Source organism: Podarcis gaigeae, assembly GCF_964106915.1.
Source record: "Podarcis gaigeae genome assembly, chromosome: 3".
NCBI classification, from domain to species: Eukaryota; Metazoa; Chordata; class Lepidosauria; order Squamata; family Lacertidae; genus Podarcis; species Podarcis gaigeae.
The window spans coordinates 400,858-425,322 of record NC_139680.1 but is presented as its reverse complement, the minus strand read 5'-3'; the positions used below and the strand labels follow the sequence as shown (position 1 = coordinate 425,322).

The 24,465-nt window shown below is 45.8% G+C and overlaps 1 protein-coding gene across 1 annotated transcript; it reads left to right on the top strand.

Moving 5' to 3' along the window:
• Positions 1–5,935: 5,935 nt before the first annotated feature.
• Positions 5,936–17,839, top strand: LOC310841167 (uncharacterized protein; the record flags this gene model as incomplete). The annotated part of the gene is made up of 5 exons (XM_083731754.1): positions 5,936–6,092; positions 7,690–7,794; positions 8,343–8,511; positions 13,682–13,872; positions 14,952–17,839. 5 exons carry the CDS (start codon positions 5,936–5,938, stop codon positions 15,293–15,295), a joined length of 966 nt encoding a protein of 321 aa, XP_083587880.1. The 3' UTR covers positions 15,296–17,839.
• Between the last annotated feature and the right edge of the window lie 6,626 nt (positions 17,840–24,465).

Here is a 24,465-nt window from a genome sequence, read left to right as displayed (position 1 = left end):
ATAAGACAGAGGATCCAAATACAGCAGCTTAAATGAACCAATAGTAGCTGTACCCTCTGGAACCAAAAGGCAGTTACTTTACCCTAATGCAATACAGACAATAATAATACAGATATAAAATCCTTTGACTCAATACACAACACCCCTCCCCCCCCTAGTGAGCACAGCAGACGTAATCTCTCAGGTACTGTGGGGTCCTACAACTTCTACTTGATCTCCTGACAACAGGTGTTGCCAGTTCTGGATTGGGTGTCACCTGTGGTAGGGGGGCTGCTATAGGGGTTTCGTCAGGAACAGATGGAGTCCCAGACATCTCAGGGTCCCCCACCTGTACCTCGTCATCCTGAGGACCAGCAGACCCTGGTTCATTTGCTGAGGCCCCTGGTGACTGCGCCTCTGGGCCATTTTCACCCTGGCCTTGTAGCTCTGCGTCGTTAGCCAGGGATGAATTATCAGACTCCTCTCTGCTGAGCGCCCGGCGCCTCAGCTGATCTATATGTCTCTTCCAAACTTGCCCATTTTCCAAGGTCACATAATAGGACACAGGTCCACTAGCCCGGGTGACCACACCAGCCACCCACCGCGAACCTCATGAATAGTTCCTCACCCAGACCAGATCTTCAGGGGCGAGATACCTTGTTGTGTCAGTCTCAGCCTGGGGGGTTGCTCTTGCATTACAGTTTGGCATTTTATCCGGGTGGACATAATCCAGCACCGTTACCAGTCTTCTACCCAAGAGCAGCTCAGCTGGCGACTTGCCCGTTGCAGTACACGGCGTCACATGCTGCAAAAATAACATTCACGTGATGCGAGCTGACCAGTTACCCTCCATTAAGCGCGCAATGGATTCTTTGGCTGTTCTTACCATGCGCTCCGCCTGCCCATTGGAGGGTGGGTGAAAGGGCGCGGATGTGACCCCTCTTATGAAGTTATCAGCCAAGAATGCCCTGAATTCTTGGGATACAAAAGCTGCCCCATTATCTGATACAATGGTCTCAGGTAACCCGTGGGTTGCAAACAGCTGCCTCAACACCTTGATTACGGCAGCTGATGCCATGCTAGGGACCATCGCCACTTCTAACCATTTGGAATATGCATTGACGATAACCAAAAAGACCTTCCCCTGGAATGGCCCAGCAAAATCTAAGTGCAGCCGGCTCCAGGGAGATCTGGACTGCTCCCACCAGTGAACTGGTGCTCTGGCCACTTCTGGCCGCACCTCTTGGCATGCCTTGCATGTTCGTACCCATTGTTCTATGTTCTGGTCACCACACATAACATCGGGCTAGCGACTTCATCCTGACCATTCCCGGGTGTCCCATGTGAAGCGTTTCAAGAACCCTGTTTCTCAGTGGTGCTGGGATGATCACCCTATCTCCCCACAGGAGACAACCCTTATGCATGGACAACTCGTGCTGCCTTGTCGCATAAGGCCTGAATTTGTCTTCATGCGGACCACCTGGCCACCCCCTCCCCACCCAAGTGAGCACACGGGAGAGAACAGCATCTTTCCTCGATTTCTCAGCTATATCAGTAGCCGTTACAGGAGCCCCCGGAAGTGTTTCCAGCATCATTATGTGCTCCGCTGGAGCAGGATCCTCATTGCTCCTGCCAGGAAGGGGCAATCGACTCAGCGCATCAGCGTGGCACAACCGCTTCCGCGGCACATGGGTCAAGGTGTACTGGAACCCGTTCAGGAATATAGACCAACGCAACATTCTGGGGGAGAGAATTTGTGGCGTTTGTTTGTTCGGGTTGAACAACCCTAACAGTGGTTTGTGGTCCGTTTCAATGGAGAAATGGCGACCGTACACATAATCATGGAACTTTTTGATTCCTGCCACAATTGCAAGTGCCTCTTTGTCAATTTGAGCATAGTTGCACTCCATGGCCGACAACGTACGGGAATAGAAAGAGATGGGCTTTTCCGACCCATCCAGTTCCCTATGACTCAGCACCGCCCCCAGACCATATTGAGAGGCATCACATGCCAGGACCAGCGGCTTCGACTCATCATAATGAGCAAGGACGCTCCTGCTACTCAGCATTCCTCGCAAGGAGTCAAAAGCCTTCTGCTGCTCCTGCCCCCATCGCCACACATTCTTTTTCTGCAACAGTCTATGTAATGGTTCAGCTACCGAAGCTTTCTGGGGTAAGAACGAATGATAAAAGTTAATAAGTCCCAGGAATGACTGCAACTCCGTCTTGTTCTGTGGTCGTGGTGCCTCGATGATGGCTTTAACCTTAGCATCTGTGGGGTGGATGCCTGATGCATCAATTTTAAACCCCAAGAAATCCACAGTTGGCACCCCAAAACTGCATTTTTCCTTTTTTAGTTGCAATCCCACCTCCTTGAACTTGAGCAACACTGCACGGACACGCGCAACCGGTTCTTGTGGGTCTTTTCCAGCAATCAAAACGTCATCAAAAAATGGCAAGACCCCCGGCAGACCTCTTAACAGGCGTTCCATGAGCCCTTGAAAAATCCCTGGGGCCACACAAACTCCAAATTGTAATCTGTTAACTCTGAACGCCCCTTTATGTGTGACAATAGTCTGTGCTTCCGCTGATTGTGGGGTTACTGGCAGCTGTTGGTAAGCTTGTGCCAGGTCAATTTTGGCGAACACCTTGCTCCCAGCCAGTTTAGCCAACAGATGTGATACGACTGGAATGGGGTATGAGTTTCCCCTGAGTGCCTTATTGATAGTACATTTGTAATCAGCACAGATCCTGACTTCCCCATTTGCTTTAAGGGGCATGACGATTGGAGTCTCCCACTTAGCGGAGTCCACGGGTGAGAGAACTCCCTGCTTGACCAATTTATCCAGCTCTGCTTCGATCTTGGGTTGCAGTGCAAATGGCACTCGCCTTGGTTTGAGTCGGATTGGGGCCACCCCAGGGTCCAATTCGAAGTCAACTGGGGGCCCTTTATAACAACCCAGTTTTCCATTAAAGAGACCAGCAAATTCTTTGCATAATGCCTCACTCATCTCAGGGCAGGTTTGGATTGAATTAAGCCCTGATATACTCAGTCCCAGGGCGGGGAACCAGTCAGTGCCCAGGAGACTGGGGCGACTGCCCTTCGCAATCACCAGTTTGCGTACTGCCTGTTTGTCCCGGAACTGTACTCTCACGGCACACATTCCCATGACATGGATGCGGCCCACTGAGTATGACTGCAAAGTTGCCGGGAAGGGCTCCAGAGGGGGCAACTTACCCCTGGGGAAGAATGTCCTCGCGGTCTGGTCCGACACGATAGTGAATCCAGATCCGGAGCCAACCTCCATGTCGCACAGCTGACCCTCAATCTTCACCTTGACGTGTGCCTTGCCTTGCGCTGGAAACTGCACGACCCTCCCGTTGATCTCCGTTACGTAGTGGCAGTGCTGTAGAACATGGGTTGCTGTGGGCGGTCTGCGATGCTCCAGTCTAGGTGCTCCTGTCGCTCCCAACGCCGCCGATCTACAGACCCTGGCGATGTGACCTGTCTTCCCGCACGTCCGGCACATAGCATCCCGGAAACGACAACTCTTCCGCTCATGGTTTCCGCCACAACCAGGGCACCTGCCTCGGTGATCTTTGTGCACTGTGCAGGCCTGACGCACTGACTCGACCCCACGGACTGGGCTCTGGCTCGAAGTAGCCTCTAGCTCATCCATGGTATGCGCAACTTCTATCTGTGGCTTAGGGGCCCTGCGACTGGCATCAACCTCCTCTCTTTCATAATTCTCCGTGGCGGTGGCCTCCTTCAAGGCTGAAGCAAGGGTAACCTCTTCTTTAGCCACGATGCGTCTTCTGGCTTTCTTGCTGCTCAGACCACCGATAAAACGATCCAGAAGAGTCTCTTCCAGATCTTGGAAGTCGCAGTGCTGAGCGAGCTTCCGCAGTTCAGCTAGAAATGCAGATACAGACTCCCCAGCACGCTGCTGCCTCTTATGAAACTCCATCCGCCGGGCCATCTTGGTCTCAGTAGGCGCCAAATGGCTTGTTAGGCAGGCGAGAATATCTTTGAGAGATGTCTCACTTAGCTTCGCTGGAGCAAGCAATGCCTTGGCCAGCGTGAAGATCTCAGGCCCACAGTAGCTCAGGAATGTGGCCCTTCTTTTGCTGGCATCGGTGATCCCTTGAGCCACCGCGAAGAACTCGAAGCGTTTGACGTAGTCTTCCCACGTGTGGGGCTCTGATAGCTGGAAGGGCTCCAATACCCTTGGACTCTCCATTGTCCTGTGGGCAGGGTCGTCTTCTCAGCTGGCCAGTGAGTCTTGTTTTAGCTTCAATCCGGACTCTGAGGCAGGGCTGCGTTAACCGCTCCTCAGCATTCCGGATCCCACCTTCGTCGCCAGTTGTTGTGACGTGGGGTTTGTGATTTCAGCTCTCTTGACATAATATGCTGGAGACAGTTCTCTAGTAACACTTCTTTATTAAAGCAAACAAGACTCAGACTTGAGGAGGGGAGAGCTACATTTATAGGGACAGGGAACAAGCTAGAAAGGATACATTTTGGAGGGAACAATATCAGGCAATCACAGTCCTGCCTTTTGGAGGAAACCAATAAGACAGAGGATCCAAATACAGCAGCTTAAATGAACCAATAGTAGCTGTACCCTCTGGAACCAAAAGGCAGTTACTTTACCCTAATCCAATACAGACAATAATAATACAGATATAAAATCCTTTGACTCAATACACAACACCTAGTTTGTCTTGTATTTCTTGTGTTGATATGTTTTTTTTTTAAATATTTGTAGAAGTCTGTTAATTTGTAGAAGTCTGTTAAGCCTTTGATTTGCCAAGGTTTTGTGCTGTGTGGTGGAATGAGTGGTGTGCCAAGGGAATTAGTGGGGATGGGGTTGGGGACAGTTTACCTACTTCTTCTTTCCATGCTTTAAGCATGGTCTGTGTGAACCTGTTTAGTGATGTGGGAATTTTCTTTATTTTGTTTGGGAGGAATGAGGGTGCTTTGCTGTGGATATTTTCAGTTGTGTCCCTCTCCGGTGTACCCATTGTTTTGCGTCATCTTGGGTCTGGGTTAAAGGCGGATCCTCATGGATCCTCCACTGTTTTAAAAAATAACTCCAACAAATTCAGTGTCAAATCACACCCGGAAGGCACACCTACAGACATGACTATAAAAAACGTGGATCCAACACTTTGCCGCTCTGCAGCACCACAAAAACATGGATCCGAGGCATGGATCCTCATGAATTCATATGATTTTTATATTGAAACAAAATAACAACACCATGATACTGTAGACCACATCTTTGTCTGTACGCAGAACCAAAAAAATCACGCATCCACTGTTTCGTGGTGCTGCAATGGCGCAAAAACATGGTTAAAAAACATGGATCCACATGGATCCTCATGATTTTTTCACTAGATCAGCCCAAAGTCACCATCAGATCAAATATCATGGCCATGGGCACACATCCACCACAAAAATCATGGATCCACGGCTTCCAGACGACACCGCGGTCCAAAAACGTGGTTTTTAAGCACGGATCCTCATGGATCCTCTCACTTTTTGCATTGGGCCAACCCAAACTCACCGTCAAATCACACATCATAGCTGGCATAGCCCCTGGGGGCACAGCTTGCACCACAAAAAGCTCGGATCTACAGCTTCCTGGCCATAACGTGGCCCAGAAACGTGGTTCCTAAGTATGGATCCTCATGATTTTTGCACTAGATCAGCCCAAAGCCACCATCAGATCAAACATCATGGCCAAGGGAACAGCATGCAACACAAAAGTCAGGGATCCATGGCTTCCTGGCGATACCATGGCCCAAAAATGTGGTTTTGAAGCACAAATCCTCATGGGTCCTCACACTTTTTGCATTGGGCCAACCCAAACTCACCGTCAAATCACACATCATGGCCAGGGGCACAGCCTGCACCACAAAAAACTTGGATCCACAGTTATCTGGCAATGCCATGGCCCAAAAACGTGGTTCCAAAGCACGGATCCTCATCGATCCTCACGCTTTTCACATTGGACAACCCCAAACTCACCGCCAAATCACACATCATGCCCAGGGGCTCAGCCTGCACCACAAAAAAATCGGATCCACGGCTTCCTGGTTGTACCGTGGTAGAAAAATGTGGTTTTGAAGCATGGATCCTCATGGATACTCACACTTTTTGCATTGGACCACCCCAAACTCATCGTAAAATCACACATCATAGCCAGGAGCACAGCCTGAACCACAGAAAACACGGATCCACAGCTTCCTGGCCACTCCATGGCCCATAAACGTGGTTTTGAAGCACTAATCCTCATGGATCCTCATGATTTTTGCACTAGATCAGCCCAAAGTCACCATCAGATCAAACATCATGGCCAAGGGAACAGCATGCAACACAAAAATCACGGATCCGTGGCTTCCTGGCGATACCATGGCCCAAAAATGTGGTTTTGAAGCACGGATCCTCATGGGTCCTCACACTTTTTGCATTGGGCCAACCCAAACTCACCATCAAATCACACATCATGGCCAGGGGCACAGCCTGCACTACAAAAAACTTGGATCCCTGGCTTCCTGGTTCTACCGTGGTAGAAAAACGTGGTTTTGAAGCACGAATCCTCATGGATCCTCACACTTTTTGCATTGGACCACCCCAAACTCACCCTTTATTCAAATATCTTGTACATAACCACAAATCTGACCACAAACATCATGGATCTACTGCTTCGTGGCCCTGGCCAGATGCTACCCTTCATATATTGGCCATTTTTTAGGTGGGTGTGCTCTGATGGAGGAAACGAAGTCGGCTGAATCTCTATCCATTAAAGATGGGGGTCCAATGGCTGGGCCAGAATCATTTCGGTTTGGTTTGCCAGCTCCCAGCTTTTCATGGGGCGCAAAAGTCACCTGTAAGTACCGGTGTGATCCTGGAGTGGGCTTGCACATTCCTATGACCCTTTGTGAATGAAGCCGTCGGGAATCTCGTACTCCCAGCAGGGTCACCCAAGCCGGTAAGGTCAAAGAAAATTAATTCTGCTTCCCTACTGGAGCCTGATTGGTCTTTTCCTGCAAGCCAATCAGTTCTTGCATTCTAGGATCCTACTTGCCTATTGTTCTAGGATCCAAGCTTAATACATAATAGGGAAGGAGCTAGACAAAGAATGATCCAAGAAGTCCTCAACAGCAGAACAGGTGGATGATAACAAGCAGTGTGTTAAAACGGCTATGAAGGCGGATGAAGGCTGCAGCAGATAGGATCCACCAGTTCGTCGTGACTACTCATGCCATCAGAACAGAGCCCTACTGTGAAGACTGTGCGTTGGTCAGCGTGCACTGATCTACACACATAAAACAAATTCACACATAGGTGCCTTCCAAAAACCCAACCCAACCCACCCCCATGGCGATCAGCAAATGTCTACGGGGGGCAGGAATATGAAATCTGGAAGCCCCTAGTCATGAACACATGGGCAGTGGATACAGATTCAGTCGTTCTGACTCAAGGAACAAGGCAGTTGAGCAGCTCAGCAGCTGTATCCATGACTGAGCAGCCCTTTTTAGGATCCACTCTGCTCACCCTGAAAAGGGCAAGGGGCTGGAAACGGTGCCCTAAACATGGTCTGCCTCCCTTTTTCCCTGACTGGATTGCCCAGTAGGGTCACCACCCAGGGGGTCGTAAAAGACAATTGAACTTTGGAACATGGAATATATGGACTTTGTCAGATAACACAGACAGCGAACGTCCTAAATGCAGAACTGCCATCATTGCAAGAGAGCTGCGACATTTTAACATCGATATTGCAGCGCTTCAAGACTCTCAAAGAGCAGGTGAGGGACAACTGAAGGAAGAAAAAGGAGGCTACACATTCTTCTGGAAAGGTCTATCTGAACAAGAACATTGAATACATGGGTAGGCTTCGCTATGAAAAACGACCTTGTGAAGCTCCTGTCAGAAATCCCTACTGGCATTAATGAGTGGCTCTCAACCCTTCGAATAAAGCTCACAAAAAACCAACAGACTACTATTATAAGCACTTATGCACCAACACTGGATGCTGATGAAGACATTAAAGAAAATGTTTACTCTCAGCTGGATACAGTCCTATCAGAGACACCTAAGGAAGATAAAATTATCCTCCTGGGTGATTTTAATGCAAGAGTTGGGTGAGATTTCGATCTGTGGCCTGGGACTATTGGGAAAGAAGGAGTTGGCAACAGCAACCAGAATGGAATCTTACTTTTGACGATATGTGCAGCGCACAACCTTGTTATTACCAAAACACTCTTTTGACAGAAAAATAAATTTAAAACTTCATGGAGGCATCCTCGGTCAAACCACTGGCACCTCTTAGACTATGTTATTGTCCATGCTAAAGATCAACGTGATGTGTTCCTTACCAGAGTTATGATGAGCGCCGACGACTGCTGGACAGATCACCAACTAATACACGCCATGATGGCTATCAAGATTATACCTCAACGCAGGCTTCAGGGAAGAAAACCAAGGCGCAAAATGAACACTCAAGCCCTTCAATTTCCCATTAAGTGAGATTGCTTCCAAATGACTCTTAAGGACCATCTGCTTTCAGAATTCCTGATAACATCAAGGAACACTGGACCAAGCTAAAAACATCCATTATTGCAGTCTGTGAACAAACTATTGGATACCAAACCAAGAAACACCAGGACTGGTTTGATGAGAATGACAGTGAGATTAAATGCATGATTGACAAGAAAAGGAAGGCATTTCAGATCTAGCAAAGAGAAAGAAACTGTGCCACTAAGGAAAAAAACCTATGCCAATGCTAAGAACCAGAGAACTAAAAAACACCTGGTGGATAAAAAAAACCTCAAGAGATCCAGCACTTAGCCGGCACTCATGATGCACAGAGTTTCTTTAAAGCCACAAAGACCATCTATGGACCAATAAATCATGGCATCTGCGCCCTAAGCTCAGCAGATGGTACCACACTTGTAAAAGATAAAGAAGCTGTTGCACTGTGCTGGAAAGGACACTACCAACATCTCCTTAATCACAACTCCCCCATAGCTGCTGAGGTCCTCTCACAAATCCCACAAAAACAAATTAGAGATGAGCTTGCTGTATCTCCAAATCTGGGAGAGTTGTGTACAGCTATTAACCAAGTGAAAAACAACAAAGCCAGTGGACCTGATGAGATACCTGCTGAAATCTTCAAAGTGGGTGGAATTTAACTTACACAACAACTTCACAAGCTCATCAAAAAAATCTGGGAGAGAGAAGCAATCCCAACAGACTTCAGGGATGCCAAAATTATCAATCTCTTTTTAAAAAGGTGACAGAACTGATTGCGGAAACTATCAAGGCATCTCTCTATTAGCTGCGGCCGGCAAAATTCTTGCAAGGATCTTAGCAAACCGTCTCTTAACATTATCCGAGGTGACCCTTCCTGAATCCCAAAATGGTTTTCAGCCTTCTAGGGGGACAGTGGACATGATTTTCACAGCTCAACAACAAAACCAACAAGCAAAACCAACCTTGGTGCTCACACCATGCCGCCAGTTCTAGAGGTGCATCCAGCACCTCAGGGGCTCCCCTTGCTTGCTTATGAGAAGAACTGGCTCTGCATTCCATACAAAATGTTGTTGTGCCTGCTGTTTGCTGCAGAGACTGAAGATTCCTTTGCCCAGGTTTTGGCCCTGCTCAAGAACCAGTTAAGCACTTCTATGCCCCATTCATTTAAACTGCTGAATAAACTTGGCCCTTCCATGAATCCCATTGAAATCTATAACATTATTTGGTTGTGTCTCAGCATATTTATGGGAAATGTCACTATTATAAAGAGTTTGGAAGAAGAGTTTGGACTTGATATTCCGCCTTTCACTCCCCTTAAGGAGTCTCAAAGCAGCTAACAATCTCCTTCCTTCCCCACAACGAGACACCCTGTGAGGAGCTGCATGTGGAGGAGCGGGGAAGCGAACCCAGCTCACCAGATTATAAGTCCACCGCTCTTAATCACTACACCACACTGGCTCAAAGACTAATAGCTGTACATAACTTTTAGCTTAAAAAATAGCAACAATATCTATCTAATGGAACAGTGCAGTGTAATAGCTCCTTACAGATGGCCAGCCAGCCTCCACTTAAAAACCTCCAAAGAAGGAGACTCCACTACTCTCCGAGGTGGCATATTCCACTGTCCAACAGTTCCCTGCCATGATGATGAAAACTATATGTTTGGATTTTGCTGTATTATAGCAACCTGTGGAATATGATAGTTCGCAGTTTCAAAATCTATTTGGCCACAGTGGATTGACCGTCTGGACACACAGAAACCTCTGGAAGATATTTTGAATCAATGCCTATGCAAAAGCAGTGGTACCAGTCCTTGCAGTTTCCTTCACAGTAAACCATGGTTAGGTCACCCACTGGGCCTCCCGCACCCTTCCTTCAAGAAACATAGTGACCAGCAGCCTTCAAACAAAGCAATAGGTTAGTGTATCCTTCTCGGCATGATCTAGACACAGTAATGTGACTCTCTTTCAAGATTTGTCTCTTCTTGGGAGGAACAGCATCAATTTCCACTTGAAAATATTTGTAATCCAGGGTCTAATGGCAGCCTTATCCATGTGTATGAACTGTAATTGGGCAGCAGAAGCAATCAGATGAGCAATGGTACATGTGAAAGGACCGTAGTCACTGGAATTACCTTGCCTGGGTATATCAGTTGGTGCAAAAAATGACCAGTCCGCAAAACTATAGGGATATTTTGAATCCATCTCATACAGACATGCTAAGAAGGATGTTATTGCATCAATCACAGTGGTTCAATCCATGTTTGGAATCTAGGTAGAGCATGGTCTTCCTTTTAAAAATGATTACTATCGGACTTCTCTGACATTTACTGGAATAATCAAAACATCTTTCTTTAGCACTCCAAATCTCAAACAGTTCTCCAGGGCTTGCACTGGCTATCTTTGACATATCTGCATGAATTGGCAAGTAAGTGGGAAAATTGTTCCATCGTGACCTAGCGCTTTGGCCATGATCACCCTGGAGGCAAGAAAGGCATCTATTAGGCGGTCATTTATCCAGTTTGATCCTTTCAGTGTGTTTATGTCATAGTCATACACACAGATGTTGGCAACTGAACCCACAAGTCCCATGGTTTGTAGACTGAGTGTGGGGAAGGTACAGTTGTGCCATGGGGGAACTGATGTACAAATAAGTGATTTGTCCAAACACTTCTCACTTTGTGTTGAGAATATGGGGCTGCTATCAAAAGAATCAATATTGGTCACTGTCAAATCCTCTCCCACTTTTTGGAGTGGAGGTCATCTGACATCAATACCAGGGAAGATTCTGGGGCAGATCATTAAGCAAATAGTCTGTGAGCATCTAGAAAGGAATGCTGTGATCACCAATAGTCAGCAAGGATTTCTGAAAAATAAGTCATGTCAGACTAACCTGATCTCGTTTTTTGACAGAATTACAAGCCTGGTAGATGAAGGGAACGCAGTGGATGTAGCCTACCTTGATTTCAGCAAGGCATTTGACAAGGTGCCCCATGATATACTTGTAAAGAAGCTGGTAAAATGTGGTCTTGACTATGCTACCACTCAGTGGATTTGTAACTGGCTGACTGACTGAACCCAAAGGGTGCTCATCAATGGTTCCTCTTCATCCTGGAGAAGAGTGACTAGTGGGGTGCCACAGGGTTCTGTCTTGGGCCCAGTCTTATTCAACATCTTTATCAACGACTTGGATGATGGACTCAAGGGCATCCTGATCAAATTTACAGATGACACCAAACTGGGAGGGGTGGCTAACACCCCAGAGGACAGGATCAAACTTCAATACGACCCTGACAGATTAGAGAAACTGGGCCAAAACAAACAAGATTAATTTTAACAGGGAGAAATGTAAAGTATTGCACTTGGGCAAAAAAAAGGAGAGGCACAAATACGAGATGGGTGACACCCGGCTTGAGAGCAGTACATGTGAAAAGGATCTAGGAGTCTTGGTTGACCACAAACTTGACATAGGAGTATAGCATCTAGATCAAGGGAAGTAATAGTGCCACTGTATTCTGCTCTGGTCAGACCTCACCTGGAGTACTGTGTCCAGTTCTGGGCACCACAGTTCAGGAAGGACACTGACAAACTGGAACGTGTCCAGAGGAGGGCAATCAAAATGGTCAAAGGCCTGGAAACGATGCCTTATGAGGAACGGCTAAGGGAGCTGGGCATGTTTAGCCTGGAGAAGAGGAGGTTAAGGGGTGATATGATAGCCATATTCAAATATATAAAAGGATGTCACATAGAGGAGGGAGAAAGGTTGTTTTTTGCTGCTCCAGAGAAGCCGACACGGACCAATGGATCCAAACTACAAGAAAGAAGATTCCACCTAAACATTGGGAAGAACTTCCTGACAGTAAGAGCTGTTTGACAGTGGAATTTGCTGCCAAGGAGTGTGGTGGAGTCTCCTTCTTTGGAGGTCTTTAAGCAGAGGCTTGACAACCATATGTCAGGAGTGCTCTGATGGTGTTTCCTGCTTGGCAGGGGGTTGGACTCGATGGCCCTTGTGGTCTCTTCCAACTCTATGATTCTATGATTCTGACTCTACCTGTTGATGGACTGCCATCCTGGCTTGGCCCCAGACACACTGATCAGATGTTTGGAAGCTGGTTGAAGTTAAATCCTTTGAAGACAGAAGTCCTTTGGCTGGGTCGGGACGATATGGGATTGGGGGGGGGGCAACTCCCATCCCTTGTGGGGGTGCAATTAGTGCCAGCGCCTTCCATCAAGAGTTTGGGTGTAATCTTTGATGCCTCCCTTTATATGGAGGCGCAGGTTGCAGCTATAACAAAGGCAGCATTTTCCCATCTCCGTCAAGTTAAGTCTCTCTCGCCCTGACCTCACCACTGTGATCCATGTGACTGTCATCTCCAGGCTTGATTATTGTAACTCACTCTACATGGGGCCGCCCTTGAAACTCCAGTGTGTGCAGAATGCCACGGTGAGACTCCTTACGGGGTTCTCGCCGCAGGAGCACATTCATCTGGTGCTATACCAGCTGCACTGGCTCCCAGTGGAGTACAGGTTCAGGTTTAAACCTTTAAAGCCCTATATGGCCTAGGACAATTGTACCTATGCTACCGCCTCTTCTGCTAACGGTCTGTTAACACTTTGAAGATCCCGGGCCCCAGGGAAATTACACTGGCCTTGACTTGAGCCAGGGCCTTTTCAGCCATGGCCCTGGCCTGGTAGAATGCACAAGAGACTAGGGCCCTGTGGGATTTGACATCTTTCCACAGGGCCTGCAAGATGGAGCTGTTCCGCCAGGCCTTTGGGCAAGATGCAGTTTAACTTAGGTACTTTCCTTTGTATAAAACAAGCCTGAAAGAGGTATGATCAGTGGAAACAGTTGGTCCTGGCAAGTATTAACCACTCTCAATTCCAACCTGATTCCACCTGCTCAGATTTTAACTTGTCTGAATTAATTTTAAGGTGTATTTTAATTAATTGATGTCTATTTTTATGCATGTTGTGTTGTTTTTATGATGTTAGCCGCTCTGAGCTTGGCTTTGGCTGGGGAGGGAGGGATACAAATAAAAGTTATTATTATTATTATTATTATTATTATTATTATTATTATTATTATTACTACTACTACTACTACTACTATAATTACAATCTAGTATTATTACTACTGCTTATTGGATCTACCATGCAGCTCCTTGAGATGCAATCTCTCACTGCCTTTACTTCCTTTCAGATGGAAGGACAATCCTGCCCTGCCAGAAGGGCTGATCTATGAGGGTATCTCGGACAAGCCTCTGGTGTACTCTGGGGCGAGTGCAGCACAAAGCACCACACTGCACACCTTTGACGAACTTCTTGGAATCCAGCATTGTAGGGAAAGCAGTAAGTCTGTTGCTTTGATGAACAGGAGACATACATGCACGGCACGTGGTTTGTGTAGATGGTCTGTGACAGGGCTGTCCCAAGACATTTTGGCAGCTGAAGTGAACCACAAAATGGTGCACCCCTGCCCCAGGGAAGAAGGAATGAGTGAATATCTAGATTGAGAACAAGAGGAGGGGGATCAAATCAGCCTTACCTGACAGTTGAATAGGGACTCAAACTCCATCATGGGGTGGGAAGGGGCCCACTCTGAATCATGCCTAGCAGATGCAGAACCCAGAAGACCCCAGAGGACAGCCGTTGCCAGTTCCTTCCTAACCCTATTCACTGAGAGGCCACTGTAGACGCGACACAGTAGAGGAGTCATGGGTGCCCTGGTGTGCACGTGCTACATCACCCCACCATGTGCACGCTCACACTTGGTAACATAGCAAGCACATGCCAGGGGGCATGGAGATGTAGAGCGTTTCCCCCACAGCATTTGCGCAGAACCTGGTGATTGCGTGAGGCCCCAGGCACCTGCAGTTGTGGGGGCAAGCCGGTACTGCTGGATGAAGGGCTGCCCTGGAAGCAATGACTCCAGCCTTCATGATCGGGAACCCTGGTTGCATGGAAACCCACACGTATAGGTGACCAGTCTTCCCTTTTCAATATGCACTTTATAAGCACCCTTCAGATGCTGTAGACAACTCCCATCATCCCTAGCTCACATAGCCCAATGGTTAGGGGAGTTGAAGTTCCAACTTTGGCTACCAATGTAGGAAAGGATCACAGAAAAGAGAGGAGACAAACACACAGTTTATCCACCTGTGGTCTGAAATGGTATAGTTCACCAGGTATGGTTTTATCATCCTGACCTTTATTTATTACTGAGATGGGGGAAATGTTGAGCCTGCAGACATTGTTGGACTCCCAACTCCCATGAGCCTAAGCAGCATGGCCAATGGGCAGAGATGATGGGAGCTGGAGTCCAGCAACACCCCCATTCCTGCTGCATAACAGTACAATATTTATTTATTAACACACACACTGTTGAACTATTAATCCTACTCACTCATCTTCTCTGTGTCTTTTGCTAGCCACATTTTTGCACAGAATGAGGGAGTACATGCCCCCTCACCATCAGGCCTTCATTGAGGAAATCCAGTCCCTGAGGAGTCATGTGCTGTCCTCTGGCAAGGAGAAGCTCTGTTCTGCATATAACATGTGTGTGGCAGCCCTTTCTGACTTGAGGACCTACCACATTGCCATGGTCACCAAGTACATCATTTCAGCAGCTCGCAATGCCAAGGCGAAGCCAAGTGAATCCACTTCTCCAAACCCACCATCTTTCCTGGAAGAGAGAGGGACAGGTGGCTCCGGGGTTCTGAGCTTTCTCAAGAGTGTCCGGAACACGACAAAAGAAGCAATTATAACTTTTTAAAAGCTTGCGCTTTTTCTGCGTTGGGGGTTAAGCTAGGATGGCCAATGACATAGCACTACCCAAAAAAACAAACAACCAAAAAACCAAATTGCCACAAAATGTTTCTGTGCTCATTTATATGTATCAGTGGAAAGGTAGAAATAATTACTATAATATAAATGGAAACTGGATACATCTCATCACAGCAGCACCAGATTGACCTAGGAGCTTCCTCAATCTGCTCCCTGGCTGCTGTCAGTTATACAAATATAAACTCTCTCCCTCCCCTGCTCTCACCTTTAGGTGGCAGTGCAAGGATTTCCGCTTGTGCAACAGCACTTCCCCCCATTCCCAGCTCCCATGTGCACCCCTGCCCTCTCCAAATCTGCTCGGGGGGGGGGGTGTTTGCGTGCTCTAGAATAAATTCAAGGGGAAGTGAGAAGAGGGGGAAGTTTCCATTGTGCAAGCGAAAGTCCTTGCACTGATAGCATGAGTTACTTAGCTCTACACTGGATGCAACTGTTTCTTTTTAAACCAGACATAGACTTGACTTTACCTACTTAAAATAAAGCACAACTTTTTTGGCCCTGGAAGCACATCAGGAAAACTAAGAAACTATTATGGGTGCCACAGTTTACCACTTTCTCATAAGAGGAGCTGGCAATGCTTAGACCCACCCACCCCGCAAAAAAGCTAGCAAAATTCCTATGCCCCCCACCACAAAGCAGTGTCTGCCCTCCCCCTCCAAAATAGATGCCCCCCAAGCAACCAGAAGAAGCCCTTGCTTTATTTTTCAGGGCTCTGAACAAGCTCCGTGTGGTGCTAGGGAGCCCATAAGTGCCAGCAAAAAGTGAATTGAGATGTCACTATCCTTCAAAATTCACACTTCTCTAAATTTTGAGATGCAAAATTTTGAGATGCAACTCTCCAAACAAAAATGTGTTTCACAAAGTTGTGAAAATACACGAATGTGTATTCTGAAAACAAAGGTGTTTGTGAAAATAACTTACAGAAATGCATTATATTAGGGGAAATTGCTTGCAGAAATTACCTATATTAGGGGAAACGCTCATTTAAATGCTGACTATTTTAAAGTCAACAAATGAATGAAAACTGCACATTCCTTGCATGATAAATCCATCATCCTGAAAGATTGATAGATGAAACCAGAGGCCATTCTTCTCAATTCTTGGTTTTAAGTGAATTTAATTGCCCAGTAAAGGATTTCTCCCTGCTTTGTTTGACTAATCAAGTCTTCTCATGGAGAGGGCTTTTTGTTTCATATCTAATCTGAACAAGAGGCGAAATGAATTAAAACATTACAATCTAGATTCCACAGCTAGTATGTGCATGCACCATGTCATGTCATCAATGATAAAGTGGGGGGGGGGGCTGACCTGCCCCTCAAATTTTATTCAAGTTGGCAACCCTGGCTACAGCCTTTCCTCCAATACACTTGCTCCCCCCGTTAGAGGTGGGTTTGAGACCCTAAAAATAAAATCTGAACAAAATTGATGAAGCAGTGAGAACAGGTGTCCCAAGTAGGCACACCCAGTTTTGGCACAGCATAATCTTATAGTGGGGCTAATCTGAAAGCTCTTTTGCAAATGGAAAGCTATTCTTTTCCAGACATTTAAGAAAGGTATTGATGAATTAATGGTTTAAAAGATACAGAGCTTTAAAAGCATTATTTTTTAAAAAAGTGAACAGCCCATCTTAAGTAAGGGGAAAGGGTAAGGCCAGCAATTGAACCAAACTTTAATTTTCTGGTATTTTTAGCAGTCATTCAAATTACAAAACTAGGATTCTGCAACAACAGCACATGCCACAGCTTTGGAATCCATTGTCGGTTCTTAGAATATAGGAAGCATATCAGAACCATTAGTCCATCTAGATCAAAATTGCCAACACTTACTGGCAGAAGCTTTCCAGGCAAAAATCATTACCAGTCCTACCAAGAGATGCTGGGGATTGAATCTGGGATCTTTTGCTTGCAGAAGTAGTGAGCTGCAACACTTCCCCCTCTTTTACATGTGCATTCAGATCCTCACTATGGTAGGTATCTAAGTCCTTCCCCCACTCTTAAAACAAACAACTTATTAATATTGAACAAAACTATTAAACTGGCAGCTTTCTTTCTATATGCCCCCATTTTGCATGCAAATTTTGCTGCGTTCTTCCCTCCGATGTCACTCCAGCGCCTGGTGACCCCAGCACATGCACTTTTCCACCCACCCACCCCACTAGCAAATTGTCCTTTATTTGCTCTTCTAAATATGGCAACCCTAACCTAAACTTAAGCTGGCTAGGTTATATAGCAGCCATAAAGATGTCCATACTCCCCCAATTCCTGTTCTAGTTTCAGACCTTACCTGTACTTATCCCCCTTTCCCAACTGTCTCACTGGCTTCACTTACTTAATAATTTTATTTTTGGAAGGAGAAGCAGAGTGACATGTCAGACTATATATTGTCCCAAGACCAATGGAGGTCTCAGGGCCCCAGGGCACCATTAAAGCAAATGGTGCACACAAGCCTTGCCTTTTCTTAAAACTTCCTGTGCACACACCACAAAAATAAAGAATCAGTTTTTACAACTAACTCCAAAGAAGCAATTAAATATACGTGATGTTAATAGGAATATCAGCTTCCTAACAATTATAAATCTATTTAACACTGGGTAATCTCCATAATGTACAATCAGGATCACTTAAAATAACGCTTTGCAGATTATTTTTTAATTCTAACTTTTTCTAGCATGGTGTTTGGAAGAGAGAAAAACAGTGATGTTTGAACTCTAAATAAAATGTTCTTTCCCCTGTTAATACAGTATTTTATTTACATTTTTTAATTTCATAGATTAATTTTAGGCCATTTAAGAACAAAAGAACTGCTAAGTGCTAAAAGTTCCCACAATACTCTCCAAAACAGTACCATTTCACAGTACCATATAGAAGAAGAAGAAGAAGAGTTTGGATTTGATATCCCGCCTTTCACTCCCCTTCAGGAGTCTCAAAGCGGCTAACAACCTCCTTTCCCTTCCTCCCCCACAACAAACACTCTGTGAGGTGAGTGGGGCTGAGAGGCTTCAGAGAAGTGTGACTGGCCCAAGGTCACCCAGCAGCTGCATGTGGAGGAGCGGAGACACGAACCCGGTTCCCCAGATTATGTGACTGCCGCTCTTAACCACTACACCACACTGGCTCTCATATACATAAAAAAGGTAAAGGACCCCTGACAGTTAAGTCCAGTCACAGACGACTCTGGGGTTGTGGAACTCATCTCGCTTTATAGGCCGAGGGAGCCAGTGTTTGTATGCAGACAGTTTTTCCGGGTCATGTGGCCAGCATGACTAAGTCACTTCTGGCGAAACCAGAGCAACTCACGGAAACGCCGTTTACCTTCCCGCCGGAGCGGTACCTATTTATCTACTTGCACTTTTTGGCGTGCTTTCGAACTGTTCGGTTGGCAGGATCTAGGACCGAGCAATGGGAGCTCACCCCGTTGCAGGGATTCGAACCACCAACCTTCTGATCAGCAAGCCCAAGAGGCTCAGTGGCTTAGACCACAGCACCACCCACGTCCCTACCATGTACATATATGTATACAAATTTGGAAAGTTTTTACCTTGCCTCTCGTGAACACTGAACTGAAGGGAAATGAGTCCCACCCAACATGAAGCAAAAATAAAAGTCAGGAACCAACACTGTATTTCAAGTATTAGAAGAAATATAGTGCTACTTTTAAATAACAATTATAATTACAATAATAAAATATTCTAACTAGAATGAATCCCTGTAGCCCATAGGAAGAAATATAACTTCTGCAGTAAATGGAGTTTTATTGTTCTCACTTGAGTGATCTCCATTTTGCATTTGTGTGGCCTCCATCCAATGAGATTTAAATATTACAGAGCATTGTTTTATCCTCATGCAAATTTATCTTACTTGTTAAAAAGCATAATGGCATCCACTTCCATGAGAAAAGTTATTACCAGATCCATTGCAGTACTTTCCATCAAGCAGTAAGATTATTCCCATTCAAACAACAATAATTTTATATAAGTTGGAATCTAGATACAAATGTCTGTAAGTTTCTTATCACAATAAATGCAATAGAAATGTGCTTTAAAAAATGGGTTGATTTGTTTTGGTTAACTGTTCGTATCTGTTGCTTGGTGAATGTGCTTATATGTAAAGGTAAAGGTAAAGGTACCCCTGCCCATACGGGCCAGTCTTGACAGACTCTGGGGTTGTGCGCCCATCTCACTCAAGAGGCCAGGGGCCAGCGCTGTCCGGAGACACTTCCGGGTCACGTGGCCAGCGTGACAAAGCTGCATCTGGCGAGCCAGAGCTGCACACGGAAACGCCGTTTACCTTCCCGCTGGTAAGCGGTCCCTATTTATCTACTTGCACCCGGAGGTGCTTTCGAACTGCTAGGTTGGCAGGCGCTGGGACCGAGCAGCGGGAGCGCACCCCGCCGCAGGGATTCGAACCGCCGACCTTTCAGTCAGCAAGTCCTAGGCGCTGAGGCTTTAACCCACAGCGCCACCTGCGTCCCGCTTATATGTAACATTGATGCAAATTCATGATTGCGCAGAAGGGGCTTTGGGTTGCATTCAGGAACATTTCCTTGAGCTTGGTATGGTCAAACATCCACAGATGAAGTTTCATAGATACCCATACATACATACAGGGAACATTGTGTTGACAATGCAATATTGTGAACTGGCCTTTAGAATTTAGAGAAAACACAAAGCTGTTTTCTCTGTGCGTGCAAATATCCATGTCAATTTATAATAAAATATCTGTTTTTCTGCAAGTAGTTTCAATATCCCCTCCCTTAGAAGATGTGATTGTTGAGTACAGAAAGAAGGGAAATCTTTCGGCTTCAAACAACATTTGCATATCCTCTAGTATTTGATCCACTGCAAGTAGATAGCTCCTTTTCATGAAGCTGCTCTTAACTGTTCTGTGGAGGCAGATTTTCATATTTCCTAAAACTAAAATAAGCCCCTAAAATAAATAAGAAGAAAATGACCATTGGCCATGATAACTGAGGCTGATCAACTGGAGTGAACCATATTGTTTACCCCCATTGTATGTTGTATTTTGCTATGGTTATTGGGCGTGTGGGGGAAAGGGCTATTCTTATACCTTGAAATACTGTTAACTTTCACAAGGTTTATACAGCTCTGGGATCTTCCTCTCGATCATTGGTCTGAGGTTCTCTTTCAACTTCTTGTAGTTCTTTTTCAATTCTTGTTGATATTCCCTTTGGTCAGCAGTAAGCAGGCACTTATTTTTCCCCACTGCTTCACCACATCTGTTCCCAAAAAATGAAGAAAACAATTCACACTGATAAATTTCACCACAGTATTGGACCATAAAGTTTTGTTTTTGTCTGGGACCAAGCGTGACTTAGGTGGGGCAAGTGAAGGAAATGCCATCAAAATTTAGAGGGTGGATGTGGAATTCAGCATCTGGGTAACCACAGGTTTCATTTCAACAAAAGGATTCTAGCAAACGAAGAGCCTTTAAAGTGTGTGCAAAATAACTGATGAAATCTCAGGCACCAGAAAGTGGGTCAGCAACCATGGGGATGGACTCATAGAATCATAGAATTGTAGAGTTGGAAGGCACCCCAAGGGTCATGTAGTGCAGTGCAGGATTCGCAACTGAAGCATCCATATAGAATCAATAGTTCAGTGCATTTCCCCATGACCAACAAAAGCAAAATATGGCTGTCGCCTTATATACACTCCTAGGCAAGTCCTACTAAACTTAAGTTTTACTCCTGAGTAAACATGCACTGCAAATCATGTGCATTCTTAACTTATAGAGAAGTTTTTAAAATGTACAATTTGGATTGGAATAAGTGGGCAGCAGAATAGGACAAAGTATTTATTCATGCTGTGCATAATGAATGCATGGTACTAAAAAGCCACAGGATGTGCTCATGGTCACTGGCTTATAGGGGAATCAGACAAAATCATGGAGCAGTGGTCTGCCCAAAGGAGAAGTGATAGATCCTTGTACAAAGGCAGTATGTCTCTGAATTCCAGTTGGTGGGGAGCAACAATTGGGGAGGGCTGTTGCTGGCTTTCCTGGAGGCATCTGATTGGCTACTGGAGGAAGAAAGGCTCTTGGCTTTTGGTCTGACCCAGCAGGAGGTTTCTTGGTTTCTTATAGCACATAATTTGTAAATCACATTTGCACCCCCAACCCCCCACCCCAGTTTTAGCCTTACAGTGGTGCCTCGCAAGACGAAATTAATTCGTTCTGCGAGTTGTTTCGTCTTGCGATTTTTTCGTCTTGCGAAGCACAGATTCCCTGGGTATTAACGGTTTTAAGAAAAAGGAAACAAACTCGCAAGATGTTTTTGTCTTGCGAAGCAAGCCCATAGGGAAAATCGTCTTGCGAAGCAACTCAAAAAATGAAAAACCCTTTCGTCTTGCGCGTTTTTCGTCTTACGAGGCATTCGTCTTGCGAGGTACCACTGTATTCACTTATTTGGTCTTCTGTTCTTGCTCAAATACTATGTGGTATCTGGCCACCCTACTACAAAGTAGTACTACAAAATCACACATTACAAAGATCACTAATTTTTTATACTGTGTATAGAGATTTATTTATTTGGAACATTTGTGCCTCGCTGTTCAGCCAACAAGGCCACCGACAACTTAAATGCAATCAAAGCAAGATGGTCCCTACCCACAGGCAAAGGGGGCAGGGAGGGAAGAGGAATATCAAATCTCAGTCACAAATCACTAAACAGTTGTTCCTATGTTGACCAGCTGGCACAGTTCAGGGGCTGGAGGTGCCTGAAGGAGATGGGCCTCCAGCAAAGCTCTACCACTGATGGCGGCTCCAGCTAACAGTTGTGGGGAGAGGAGGCCTGAGGGAGCTATCCTGTCACAGCAGAGCCAGTGGAGGGAGCTCTGCTTCACAGCTCTCACGGAAGTACTGTAGTTTGGATACTACGGGCTCCTCTGCAAAGCTGAAAGCAATTGCTCTGTGAAATAAATAAAAAATTCAGTGTGTAGAAATCCTTTCACTATGTGTCTGTTTTGTATTTAAAGCTTCACAGCCACCAAGTGCTAATCAGCTTGAAGCATGCTACAAATCTTTCATAACATTATTGATATAAGAAAGAAACATCTCATGTGGGAAAAATAGACACAATGTTTCCTTAAGAATTAAAAATTCCAGCACTCTCCATATGCAGCTCTTGCAGTTTATTCGACAGTTTCAGATGGCTTTGTGTTGTTGTAAACAAAATCTGCCCTTATTCCTTTATTGGAGAACCTTGTAGGTTCTCTATCGGTAGGAGAAAATAACAGAGGCCAACCAGAGAATATTGAGAAGCAAAGCAGCTAGTAAGCCTGATCTTTATTAAACTGTTGCAACAGGGTGCTCCACCCATACGCAGGAGAGAGGAGGAGGACCGCGAACAATGTGTGCTTGCCATTTTGAAATTCCCTGCCCTGGAGCTCAAGACCACCCCCACAAACATCATACCTACATCACAGAAAAGGGAAATTTCTACAATAAAAATTCGAATGTTGTTTTTCCTGTCTGCCAGGTTATCTGATAATGCCTTATCTGATTGCCTTTCCTGGTAGTCTGGCCATTCCTTTGAGATGGTGATTACCCAATTCCTGAGACAATGGGAAGCAAAGACAGATCACTGAATACATAACAGTGAAAATACATTATTCCTTTCCACTTGGGATAATCTTGCCATAAATGCCCAAAACTAGCCTGACTAAGGAGTGGTGGAGAGGTATACTTCTGAATATTCAATAATTCTATAACATTTGCAGTATCAGATTGAGGTCTGCTGCTTCACATCAACAAGCTGAAAGGATTTACTCCATGACTTTATACTTTCCTTAATGGTAAATATTAAGTAGGGTAGACAAATTGCAACATTGAGCTATTGTAGTTCCCATGCCAATATTGTGTTATTTAGTCGTTTAGTCGTGTCCGACTCTTCGTAACCCCATGGACCAGAGCACGCCAGGCACTCCTGTCTTTCGCCATTTAAAATTCCTTCTTGCTCCCTGTCAGTGGAGGCTTGTTCTTAAGGGGGACTGGGGCACTGCTCCACCAAGCTCAATTGTTTCTCGGCTGTCCTCCAACAGCCTGCTTCTTTCTTACATCCTCTCTAGGGTTGGCATGAGCAGTGAGCTCTTTCCTCCTCAGTCTCAGGGCTGCCTTTGCAGAACTCAACGAGGGGAGAGGGGCATGCCCCACATGTCCAGGGGAGGAGAGGGGCAGGGAAGCTGCTGCTCAGGCTCCTTGAGTGTGCCAGGTCAGACGTGACCCGGAGGCGGAGCTGCTGCTGTGACTGGGAGCGAGGTGCACTGCGGCCACCCACCCTCCTGCTCTCTTCCCTGGGTCAGGCCTAACCTAAGGACAGAGCTGTGGCCAGCAGAAGCACAGCAGCTTAGGTCAGCTCCTTCTCCCACGGAGCCAGGCACCAATGAGGGAGCCTGCTTTGGGGGCAGCTGTTTGTGCCCCCTGCCACAAATTTGTGCCCCCACGGCCCACACATGCTACACTTCTGGGTGGGGACAAAACCAGAGTTACTGTAGTTGGCTTCATCCATGGGCGTAGCCAGGATTTTTGTTAGTGGGTCAGAACCTCAGTTAGCTATGTATTTTTATTTATTTTTATTTATTTTTATTTATTTGGCCCCCCTTGGCCACATCCATGGCTCCATCTATCATAACATTTTGGAAATGCCCTGACCCACCCACCCCAACACTGATGTTGATTTTCTGAGATATCAGGCACTCAAGTCAAACATAAAGAATCGCTGCTGTTTCTTTTTGTGTAGCCTGTTTAGACTGGAAATTTGCCTCAGTTTTTTATTCTCTAAGGAAGGTTCTGTAAAGTGCAGGATAATGTAGTAGCTCACAGCATTGCAGGATGATCCCAAGAAGCTCAGTTAGTTGGGGACATGGGCATAGCCACGGGGTGAAGTGGCCACCCCTAAATCAAGTAAATAAATAAAAATACAGAGAGTTTGATATTCCAGATGCAATCACACTTCTTCCTTAGAGCAGCCTCCTATTCATTTATTTCTTGTTGAAAGATAAAGAAGTGTTTTGCAGAAACTAGCAACAACCTTATATATCAAGAAGACACATGTAGTTCATAGTAACTGTCTTTCAGGGCAGTTTGT